We start from the raw sequence: 12,826 nt of genomic DNA on the forward strand, positions 1-12,826 counted from the left end.
GTGAATTCATTGCTCGAAGTCTAGACTAAAATAACTGCTATTCATTAACAGCAGTTTCTGTTTTTCTTGTTACTAGACCAAGTATCCAAAGAGACACTGGAGCTTTTCTAAAAATTTCAAGGAGGTTACTCTATTCCACCCAAAACAACTTCACTGAGCCAGGAGACTACTTTGACATGGAGTAGTAAGCCTTCTGTTTCCGCAGCTGTGAAAAATCTAAGTGAATAAGGGGGCTCACTCTCACGCCAAAGGAATTACAGCTTCCCACTCTGCCAGCAAATTGTAGTGAGTAAGAGATACCACCAAGCCCTTAATGGAAGCAAAAGAATATTACCCAAAAAGGGTCAGTAAAAGAATACTGCGCAGAGAAATGATTTACTCATTTTCCTTTACCTTCACCAACTTGCCATTAATTTCTGGAAGTTCTCCAAGTTTCCTATTGTCTAGCATACGAATTTCATAAGACTGTCCTAGAAGAAAAAGTAACTACATATTATATTAATCATAAATTAACTTTGCAAGATGCACAAAGAATAAAATCCAGCTGAATATGCAAGAGTATAATATTATTAGTATTATTAACAAAACTATAATCCTTTACTATGTGCTAGGCACAGTGCTAAGTGTTTTCATACATTATACAATTAACTGATACAATTCTCAAAACTATTATCAATCCCATTTTTACAGATACAGGAATTGAAACATAAAGAGTTTAAGTAACTTGTCCAAGGCCACGCAACTGGAAAACAGAGCTGGGTAAGGTAATACTTCTTGGTTGGTAACCAATGAATGGGGATGTCCAGGGACCATGGAGTAGAAAGAAAGAGGGAGACAGGAACTAAAAATGGGCAAGTACACAAAAGAAGCCAGTAATATACATTAAACATGACATTAAGGTGAAAATCTCTGAAGTAAGGCTTCAACTCTGACAGGTCACGCTAGAAAGATGTACTTTTTACATATAAGTATACCTACTAAAATATCATCAATCCAGCATATCTTCAATAATACTAACAAATAAGGAAGCATCTAACCTTGATTGAGATATGTCAGGGTTTCATCATGGAGTTTCACTGCTGGAGAGGTAGCAGCACAAAGCACGTATTGAAAAGGTAGGATTTTATTCTCATTATCAGGGGGCAAACTTGACTCTTCTTGCTTAAAAATGGGCAATGCAAGGACATCACTGAAATAAAACAAATAACTTACATTAACATCGGACAGAAGTGCAAGAGTGGATTTATGCTGAAACAATTTAACTGCAATTTGCTTTGGAAAACTATACACATTATTCACTTTAAAAAAAAAAACAAAAAACAAAAAACATTACTCATTTTGATGAAGTTTCTTCCCAACCACTCAGTTCAGATTACCTGCTGTGATAGTCCCCTCACCACAACAATGTGGGCAATGACAGATAGATATTCACTGCTAAGACCATCTAGACAGGGGTTCCTAAAAGGGCTCTGAAAATTATATGCAGAGTTCCAAAATGTCAATTTAGGATGCTCAGTAATGTGTTTGTTCTTAGAAAGGCACCAACTACAGTTATCTTTATAACCAGCTGATCTACTCTAAGGACTAAAACAAGACTCAGAATTCCTAGAAGCCACTTGAAAAGGACAAATCAATGACCAGTGTATATTTCAAGGTCAGCTTACACTCTGTGGAATACAGCTAACTAGAAGTGCTGTGTTTCAGTTCCTAAAAGCCTTACGCAAATCTTAGACAAGCTCTCTAGTCTTCGCTCCTTCATCTATAAAATGGGAACCACATCTGCTCTCTAGAGTAAATATGTAAGAAAGTATTTTGGAATCCATAAGGGACTAAAATTGATGTAAAGGATTAACAGTAATCTTCCCTCATAAACTCTAGCCATGGATTAGTGGGAAAGAACATCCTGGGCCCTATCCTGGAGACCGACTGTTATGATCAACATCGCTCCAAACTTTAAAAGAATCTTAATAGATGTACCAAATTAAAAAGTGTTTCCAATTATCTCAAGACATGCCACAAAATTAAATGTATTTTATTTTACTTTAAAGAATTTGTACATGTAATCACCAGAACAGCTAAAATTAAAAAGAATGACAACCCAAATGTTGGCAAGGATGTGGAACAACCAGAACTCTTATTCTTTGCCAGCAGGAGTGTAAAACAGCACAACCACTTTGGAAAAAGGTTTGACCATTTCTTATAAAAGTAAACATCTATCTGCCCTTTGATCCAGCAATTCTATTCATAGGTATTTATCCAAGAGAAATGAAAATATAAGTCCATGTAAAGCTTGTACATAAATGCTCATAGCACAAAAGCAAAAATGGGAAAGAATCCAAATGTTTATAATTAAGAGAAACGGATGCACAAACTGTGGTATATTCCATACAGTAGAATACTACTCAGCAAAACAAAGGAATGCGACAACATGGATGAATCTCGCAGACACGATACTGAACAAAAGAAGCTACACAAAAGGAATATATAATGTATGATTCCATTTATATGGTGTTCTAAAACAGGCAAAACCAAGGAGAACAGTGGTTTCCTGGCAGGGCAGAGATTGCTTGGAAGATATACAAGAGAACTTTCCGGGGAGATAAAAATGTTCTACACGATGTTAAGTGTGTGGGCAACATGAAAATTCTTTAAATGTACCCTCAGCAGTGTACAAACATCCTCCCCAAACATTACAGAATCGTTACATTCAGGCAAAAACCACCATTGACAGAAAAATGGCTGAACTCAGGTAAATCTTAGAGACAACATTAAAAATTCTCATTGGAAAGCAAAACAAGCAGAAAATGCTCTGATTATTGTCCTAATAATCCACACAGGAGTAATAAAAATTTAATGGTATTAATGCTAACAAACAAAACAAGCAGGGGGAAGGGAAGAGTAAAAGAAATTTCTCTTTTCTGCTGATGTCTAAACAGCAAGGTTACGTGTTATTAGTTGAATCCAGGCACTCGGGACACAAACCAGCTTTTATGGAACACAAGTTTCTTGTTGCTAAGAAGTATCTCAAAGGCTAGAAAAACAAAAGGTGCTTTCATCCCCTTAGGTCTGGAGGTGTGTGTGCTGTGCTCAAATGCATGGGGTTGAGTGGAGAAGGCAAGGACTCCCTCTTTCTGTCTGTATTAATTTGTCAGGTAAACATACTACCGATCCCTTGAGACTACTTAAAACTGTAGAAGCATGGGTTTTCTAGAAAAGTATTCCATGCCAGTTCCTCCACTTCTACAGTCAGGAAGTTACCAATGCTCCCACCACAAACACTACAGAACATAAAGCAAAACACTACAAAACTTCAGAAACATGATGGTAGTCTTTGGGAGACTTTATTACCATACCATTCCCAATACATATCATTCTCAAAAACATCACCTCTGATGATTCTTTGAAAGACTAGTGAAGATTATCAGGAATCAAGGCAAATCGGATTTTGCAACATAGCAACAGCTTAACCTTTAGGAATGTAGGGTATTTTTTTTCTTCTCAATGTTACTGCCTAGCGAAGTTAATATATAGCAATAGTCCCTAGTCATCTCAATATAATGTGGCTTTACACCTAATCCCTCATGACTAAGCAAAGGACTGTCATTTGATGCTCAAATTTTAAAACGAATTCTACAAGCTACCTCTAAAATTAAATAACTCAAAACAGCCAAACCAAATACACAAAGCTATATTTTCTCATCAGAGCTTTTAACATCCCAAAACCTCAAACATATTTGAACTATTCATGTTCTTGCAATACTGCATTTCTTTTACTCTGCTGTGGATCAAAAACACCATTTGCTTTCACGTTCCCAGAGGTGGAGGCTAAAGGTCATTGGCGAACACAGTTCTAGGCCCCTGTTTATAGCAAAACAGTGATGGATTAAGTAAGAAATCGTAACAGATTTGGAAATACAAAAGTCTGCTCCTCTGTCTCAGGGGTAAATGGAGCATGGATTAGGGAAACCCACTCTGGTGGAGTCTTAAGTAGTTGGTACCAATGTATAATTGAGCATTTTATTATTTTATCTGATTGCTTCATGTATTTATTTTTTTAAAGATTTTATTTATTTTATTTTTCAAAAAAGATTTTTTTTGTTAAGTAATCTCTACACCTAATGTGGGACTTGAATTCATGACCCAGAAATCAAGAGTCCTTTGTTCCACCAACTGAGCCAGCCAGGTGCTCCTGCTGCATATATTTAATTCATTCCAATGAAACATAAGCTGTCTGAAGGAGCAACTTCTGTTTTCTGTTCTTAGTAAATATTTGTTGCTGTGATTTACATTTTTGTTTGCATTTTCCGGAATATTCAGCACTAGTACACTGTGATCATTTTATTTTTTTAATGTTTATTATTTTTGAGGGAGAGACAGAGAGAAAGAGAGCAAGCAGGGGAGGGTCAGAGAGAGAGGGAGACACAGAATTGGAAGCAGCCTCCAGGCTCTGAGTTGTTAGCATGTGGGGCTCGAACTCACAGACTGAGAGATCATGGCCTGAGCTGAAGTCGGACGCTTAACCAACTGAGCCACCCAGGCGCCCCTTATTGCGATCATTTTAGAGTTTGACATCTCACCCTATCTGTGATCAAATGTAAGGATACAGAAATCTCACCTGCTAAAAAGATAACTTGAGTGTATGTTAAATACGTGCATCGCTAAGTGGAAATTCACACCTGAGAGTGAAAACATAGCAGAAAGCATCTGAGTGGAAGCAACACAGGAACAGAAGCACGATTAGAAGTGATCTTGCCTATACGTAACCGGGATTCCATGAAGAGCTGCTTCACGGTCTTCTGAGGCATAAACTACTCTTTCCAGATAAGGCAGCCTCTGAATGGTCTGTACTAAATTCACAGCTACGGTTTACTTAACCTTCCCCCTCAGGCCTACTAGCTGCTGAATGCCTTCTTCTAGAGACAGCCTACTGAAGAAAGAGGGAAAGGTTTGATGAGCTCTCCTTGAGTAAGAGAGGCAAGTAGACAGGTTGTCCATAGCATCAAGGGAAGTCACAAAAAAGGATGCGATCTTCCCATTTGTGACAACACGGATGGATCTGGAAGGTATTATGCTAAATGAAATAAGTCAGATTGAGAAAGACAAATACCATATGATTTCACTTCTGTCTGGAATCTAAAAAACAAATGAATAAACAAACAAAAAGCAGACCTATAGAGAACAAACTGATGGTTGCCAGAGGGAAGGGAGTGAGGGGAAAGGCAAAATGAATAAAAGGGAATAGGAGACACAAGCTTCCAGTTATAGAATAAGTCACAGGAATAAAAGGCACAGCACAGGGAACACAGCTGATGATTACTGTGTGCATTGCATGGTGACAGATGGCAGCTACACTTGTGGTGAGCACAGCATACGTATAGAGAAGGTGAATTATTGTGTTGTACACCTGAAACTAATGTAATACTGTATATGTCAGCTATACTCAAATTTTAAAGATCTAAATAAGAAATAAATAAATAAAACAAATTAATGCTATAAAAACTACACTGCCAACAAAACACACTTATTTTCATTCTTTCTGGTAAAGAAACAGCAGTAAAGAATTTAAACAATATGGTCAAATCCAAAGAATAAGCAGGTGGGTAAGAAACAAAACAAAACAAAACAAAACAAAACAAAACAAAACAAAGTGGGAGAGATAAAGAGAGAAAAGACTCTGGCCCCATTAAGAGAATGATAGGACAACCACCTCTTTTCCTCCATCTTTTCACATGCTCTTGTCCTATGGCTTTCAAATTTTTCTGAATACCATTTACGTTAAGTACTTTTTTGAAAAAAAAATTTTAAGTTTATTTATTTATTTTGAGAGAGAGAGAGAGAGAGAGAGAGAGCACAAGCAGGGGAGAGGTAGAGAGAGAGGGAGAGAGAATTCCAAGCAGGCTCCATACTGTCAGTGTGGAGCCTGATGCAGGGCTCGATCCAATGCACCATGAGACCATGACCTAAGCCAAATCGAGAATCAGATGCTTAACTGACTGAGTCACCCAGGCTCCCCTAAGTAAGTCGTTTTTATATTAAGACTCAGTGGATGTGTCCCCAGAACTGAAATAAGTTTCATAAAACAATACTTATTAATTTTGGTATTTTCTATAGCACTTCATTTTTGAAAACGTTGACCACAACCTGCAGTTTGAAGAACACTGCTCCTCTTTCCCTTAAAACTTTGCACTAAATTAAACCAAGTTTATTTACAATCCCTTTATTAGTATTCAAAAAACAACACAATAAAAGACAAGTCTTCCAGATCAGACTGTCATTCAGCTACTCAAGAATAGGGAATATTATCTACTTTAATAGACAAAGAAATACAGAGACTTACACAGAGAGTAAACACAGACAGTACTTCCTCAACTCATTATTAGCTCTTTTGGCTCTCTCATTTTTAAATTCATACAGCACATAACTCTCCATTGCAAAGGAACAAAGAATGCTGCAAAATATAACAGCCAGCATATTCACACTGAAGACTGTCTTAAAAACTGCGATCCAAATCTTGCTTTTTTAAGTCAGAAAATATCTGGAAGTAAAATAGTTTTCAAGTAATCTTCTGCCGTAACTTGTAGACTGCATTACTAAATTAGAGTCAAATCCGTATGGAAGGCATATAAAGATCAGTGCTGTTAACCTTGGGTGCATATTAACAATTGATGGTGGGGTGGTGGTTAAAACTCCTTTCTGGGCCATATCCTGTGCCAATTAAATCAGAAGGGGGGCAGATCGTGAGCTTAATTACTTAGTTCCATGTCTTAATAAGCCAACATAATGGGTATGATCTCCATGTCATCGAAGATGACCACCTCCCTATACCAAAATCTGATTTTCCAGAGGTCCTCAATGAGCCATCTTGAAACACTACCTCTAATGGAAAGGGAGTTTCTTCAATCTATGCATATCTATCACCACTACTAGAGGGAAAACACTCAGCTTGACATTGAATCAGTACATCTCTTTCCCTTATTTTTCCCCCCATTTATTCAGCAAATAGTCTTTGAGCACCTACTATCTTCTGGGCCCTATTTTAGGTGGCAGGGATAGAACAATAATCAAGTACAGATAAGGTCCCCCTTAAAAGTATAGCATCATTGTCTAAATTCCTATCTGTGAACAGCAACAAATCATACTATATTATTCTACAAATACCTATTTGTTTTCTTATTTCCAGTTCATTGTCCTTACAGTATTACAGATACTCAAGTAAGCATAAATGAATCATTATAGAATACAGAGCAAAAATGATACAACTCAAAAAGGCTTAGTATATCTCTAGCAGGTGTTTTACATAACTCTGACCTGAGTATCTTAACTCCACTACTCCTTTCCAGCTGCAAACCTGGAATGCAGACTGTCCAGTGAGTAGGACATCAAAATGACAAGTGAGCAGTAGATAAAAACACCGTATCTGGATTTTATGCTGATGATGCCCCTGACAGAGATATTGGTCATCTGACAAGTCTTTCTTGTCAGAAAGTATTTATGGAACTTTTTTCAAGATCTCAATACTGGGCTTAATGCTCTTTAAGCACTTTAAGAAGTACTTCTAGATATAAACCATTCTATTTCTTCCACACAGTTATGAGAGACCAGCAGTTTGAATAGTTGTCATTCATTACATACTCAAAGTTTACCCAAAAATGAAGCTAATTCCTCTCCCTCTACCCCAGTCTCTGGATCTTCCTCAATCTACTCTGTTGAATTATTTGTCAACTACTATTTATTTACTGCTATAAGCAATGCACTTTTTATTTTTCCTTAGCTTAGAAAGTCAATAAAAACTTCTCACTTCAAACCTGTCTGCAAGCCTTATTTCTTTTCGAAGCTGAAAAGTATCTGACCCATTTCAGATACAAATTTACTTCCAGAAAACTTGCAAGATATTAAAAGTTTAATCAAAGAAATATGAATCAGCAAAGCCCTACCTCAGGAGATTTGCCAGATATAGGCCTGCTTTCTGGTTTTTTTTTTTTCCTACATTACAGGATTAGCTCTGACCAGCCTATAAATCTCATTAAAACACTGCTAATTGAAAATATCACCTGTGGCATCATTAGTATCAGGCTCTTTTATTAAATTTGAAATTACTGACTCTTCCCCTTTAGGTGACAAATGGCAAACTGCAACAATATTCGTGTGTTATATATTCCAGGAATCTGACAATTTTGATAAAGGAAGTGGAACCCCCCCTTTTCAGTATTCAAAATCTGATTATCTACCATCAGAGTATGACCTAAAGGAGAAAACAAGATTGTTCTGTCTTCCTGCGACTAAGGGAAACCATACATAGACCCTTATATGGTGCTGAGCCTCAAATCTTCTTTTCAAGTCCAAAATGTCTACCATTTCTTTTCTTTTTTTTTTTTTTTCTTCTTCTTCTTCTTCTTCTTCTTTGATGTAGTTCAGCTTCCTTCCCTCTTCACAGACAAGCATCACTCACCACCTATCTGTTGGTGTTCTGCTTTGCTCATTTCATCCCCACTACCAAGCCTATCTTCAAAGCCCCCAAATCTCCTTGGTCCCCCATTCCTCGCTGCAGTGAAATACAAGCATAGATTTTTTTTTTTTAAGGCTTTAATTGCTAATGACTTTTGGGAAAATCCTAAACGTACCAGAACATTAGTCCTATGAAATGGTAAAAAGGCCTTAGCGATCTCTCTTCCCTTTGTGCACCCAGTGGTAAGCCTTATGAAAATCGCTCCTCCTTCAAACCATACCTTTGATGAAAGCCTATTCTTCTAAAATGGCCAACACATTCCCTGGAGATATTGCAAATTAGGCTGATGATGTAATCAGAGCAGAACTGTTATTTGCTCCCTTTCTTTTACAGTAGGTAGACAGAGGGAAGTAATCTGCATTTCTAAGAATATGCAGAGCAGAAGATACCTATGAAACTTCAACCCTTCTCAGGGACAATAACCATCTTTTTATCAATATCAGCCAATCTGCAGCCAGAGTAACCTTTAAAAATGTAAATTTGGTGCCCCTGGGTGGCTCAGTTAAGCCTCCTACTTCAGCTCAAGTCAAGATCTCATGGTTCCTGGGTTCGAGCCCCGTGTTGGGCTGTCAGCCCAGAGCCTGGAGCTGCTTTAGATTCTGTCTCTCCCTCTCTCTTCTTTTAAATAAAAATTTTTTTAAAACATAAATTTAAGGGGCACCTGGGTGGCTCAGTTGATTAAGCGTCTGAATCCTGATTTCAGCTTAGGTCATGATCTCATGGTTTCCCGGGTTTGAGCCCTGCATCAGGCTCTGTGCACTGACTGTGAGGTTCCTGCTTACGATTTTCCCTCTCTCTGTGTCCCTCCCTATTCACACTCTCTCAAAAATAAATAAACTTAAAAAAATAAAATTCCTATAAATTAATATGAAAAAGACCAACTCCCCTCCCCCCCCCAAAAAACTTGAATACTTACTTCTCGAGAGAAAACATGAATGGCTAGTAAACATGTTGAACAGGTGCTCAGACTCATAAAAAATCAGGAAAACGCAAATAAAACCACAATGAAATCCACATCCGCTAACTGACAAAAATTAAGACACTGACTAAATAAAATACTGGTTAGGATGTAGAACAACCAAAACTTTGAAACTCCTAAGTATACTGGGAAAAACAAGTTAGCATTATTTTGAATAAAGATACACAAACTTCGAGCTGCCTTGGTGGCTCAGTAGTTTAAGTGCTGGACTTCCTCTCAGATCATGAGCTCAGGTCATGATCTTGCAGTTCGTGGGTTTGAGCCCCCTGTCTGGCTCTGTGCTGACATCTGGGAGCCTGGAGCCTGATTCAGATTCTGCATCCCCCTCTCTCTCTGTCCCTTCCTGCTCTTGTGTTTTAAAACAAACATTTAAAAAACAAAAAGGGGGGCGCCTGGGTGGCGCAGTCGGTTAAGCGTCCGACTTCAGCCAGGTCACGATCTCGCGGTCCGGGAGTTCAAGCCCCACGTCAGGCTCTGGGCTGATGGCTCAGAGCCTGGAGCCTGTTTCCGATTCTGTGTCTCCCTCTCTCTCTGCCCCTCCCCCGTTCATGCTCTGTCTCTCTCTGTCCCAAAAATAAATAAACGTTGAAAAAAAAAAAATCCAGCAATTACATTAATCCTACAACCCCTCTGCCTGAAATATTTTCTTTCTCCATTTTGCAGGCTCAAATCTTAATCTTCTTTCAGATACGCCTTCAGGAGGTAGTATTTAGTATTTCTATGCTCTAAACACCTGTAGCACTTTATCTCTAAGTGCTCTGATGTATCAGTTTCTAGCTTGTATCATACCTATTTAAATATATGTCTTATCTTCTCTAGCAAATTATAAGCAACTAGAGGACAAAAAGTTGCTTGATTTTGTCTTTTAATCGCCATGGCACCAGACACAGCACTACATATAGAAGTGTATGGTTAAGACTCAAAGCTACACAATCAAGCTGGAACACAAAACCTAGCATTCAGAAGGCACTCAAGTATGTGTTGAAGGAATAAAAATCTGCTGAGGGACTGAATCAACCAGGACTTGACGTGCACACAAAGCATGAAGTAGCCGTGAAAGAAAATCACAACATCAATTTGTGTATCCAAAGCCCCCAATCTATTTTTCTCCCAGATTCTGGTTTGATGTTGCATCAGGAGAGCCAGCTATCAGCTACAAATGGAAACTACTGCCAACCAGGCAGACAAAGAATGAGGGCAGGGCAGGAGGAGGTGGAAAAAAGAAAGAGAAGGTAACAAGCAGAAGGAAGGAATGGCAACGCTGGAGGTCAACTTCCATAAGTATTCCAAGAGAGCAAGAACCAGAAGGAAGCAAAGTTACAGACCTTTGGCAAAAAAGACAAGGAATGACAGGACAAGTTAAAAAGACGAGGAAAGCGAGCCAGCAATCGATTATGTGCTAGACACTCTTGGACTTATATTATGCAGTATTTCAGACTTTACAAGAAGGTTAAAAAAAAAAAAACAACAGATACCTGTGTACGCTCCACTCAGCTTAAGAAATAAAGCACTAACAGGGAGGGGTGCCTGGGTGGCTCAGTCAGTTAAGTGTCTGACTTCGGCTCAGGTCATGATCTCATGGCTCCTGAGTTCAAGCCCTGCGTGGGGCTCTGTGCTGACAGCTCAGAGCCTGGAGCCTGCTTCCAATTCTGTCTCTGTCTCTCTCTCTCTGCCTCCTCCGCTCACTCACTGTCTCTCTTTCAAATATAACAAAACATTTAAAAAAAAGAAAGAAAGAGCACTAACAGTTGAAGCCCTCTATACCCTTCCTCCATTGTATCCCCCTTTAACTTCCAGAGGCAACAGTAACATAAATTTGGAGTTAAACATTCTTACTCATTTCTTTGTATTTTTACAGTGGTGCCATCTTTTTAAAAAGCAGTGGTAAATTTTATGGTAAAGGGAGGAATCTCACCCAAATACACAGTCCATCATAAGACACTGAGAGTAAGAGGGAAAGTAAAGGCACAGTCAGTAACAACTGACCAATTCTAAGACCCCAAAAAATGGAAGATTTAGGAGATGGATGGGTAACAGTTGAAGGGGGAAAAGTGAAGGCAAACAGTAGTGAAAAAGATGCACAGCAAAAAAGAAGAAAATTCAGGTTTTCATAATAATTTTTTACTGTTTGTTTTTCCAAGAGAGAGGGAGAGAGAGAGACTGAGTATGAGCAGGGGAGGGGCAGAGAGAGAGGGAGACACAGAATCCGAAGCAGGCTTCAGGCTCCAAGCTGTCAGCACAGAGCCCGATGCGGGGCTCAAACTCACCGACTGTGAGATCGTGACCTGAACTGAAGTCGGGCTCAACCGACTGAGCCACCCAGGTGTCAAAAATTCAGTTTTGATGAAGAGAAATAGTTGCCTCAGAAACTGCTACGCTAGTGGCCTTTGAAACAAAATAGAGTGAATTCAGTTCACATACCCAACAAATCAGCACAAACTATCTGTTAGACACTCTTCTCCTGGAGCATTTATCCTAACTGGGGAAAGTCAAACAAATGAATAAGATATCAGATGTTTGGAAAAAGATAAAGCAGAGCAGAGTAGGCAGAGTACTGGTGAGGACAAGGAGGTGTTTGCTATCATATGTGAAGGTGGTTACAGAACCTCTCTCTGACAAAGTGACATTGGAGCAGAAACCTAAAGCAAGTAGGGAATGCAGAAGACTTTCAGGAAGAGGGGCACCTGGGTGGCTTAGTTGGTTAAGCATCTTTTGTTTTTTAGTGTTTATTTCTTTTTTTATTAAAAAATTTTTTTTAATGTTTATTTATTTATTTTTGAGAGAGAGAGTGAGAGAGAGAGACAGAGCACAAGCCGGGGAGGGGCAGAGAGAGAGGGAGACACAGACTCTGAAGCAGGCTCCAGGCTCCCAGCTGTCAGCACAGAGCCCAACACGGAGCTCGAACCCACAAACCGCAAGATAGTGACCTGAGCCGAAGTCAGCTCCTCAACCCACTGAGCCACCCAGGCGCTCCAAGGAACTCTACTCTTGATTTTGGCTCAGGTCCTGATCTTACAAACCATGAGCTGATATAGCATGGAGCCTGCTTAGGATTTTCTCTCCCTCTCTTTCTCTGCTCCCTACCCACTCCCCTGGTGTGCATGCACACATGTGTGGGCTCTCTCTCAAAATAAATAAAAATTAAAAAAAAAAAAAAAACTTCCAGAAAGAGTAACAGCAAATGCAAAGGCCCTGAGGCAGAAAGGTGCATAGGATTTGAGGGAGCGTAAGACCATCAGATGTGGCTGGGGCAGAGCATGCTATAAAAAGAGTCTAGACAGAATGATCAGAAGGGCACCCTGTATACATCGATGCCAGAACTGGGGCTTTAATTCAAAACA

The 12,826-nt window shown here is 39.1% G+C and overlaps 1 protein-coding gene across 4 annotated transcripts in view; it reads right to left on the bottom strand.

The window, feature by feature from the left end:
- TFCP2 (transcription factor CP2) overlaps positions 1-12,826 on the bottom strand; it is a 46,963-nt gene that overhangs the window by 17,930 nt on the left and 16,207 nt on the right. For all 4 annotated transcript variants that reach the window (XM_015065716.3, XM_015065718.3, XM_015065715.3 and 1 more), the window contains exons 2-3: positions 1,038-1,189; positions 394-470 (exon numbers count right to left, since the gene is read on the bottom strand). In XM_015065716.3, the coding sequence (XP_014921202.1) occupies positions 394-470; positions 1,038-1,189 (229 nt within the window). The remainder of the gene's footprint in view (positions 1-393; positions 471-1,037; positions 1,190-12,826) is intronic.

This window comes from Acinonyx jubatus, chromosome B4, assembly GCF_027475565.1.
Source record: "Acinonyx jubatus isolate Ajub_Pintada_27869175 chromosome B4, VMU_Ajub_asm_v1.0, whole genome shotgun sequence".
Classification (NCBI taxonomy): domain Eukaryota; kingdom Metazoa; phylum Chordata; class Mammalia; order Carnivora; family Felidae; genus Acinonyx; species Acinonyx jubatus.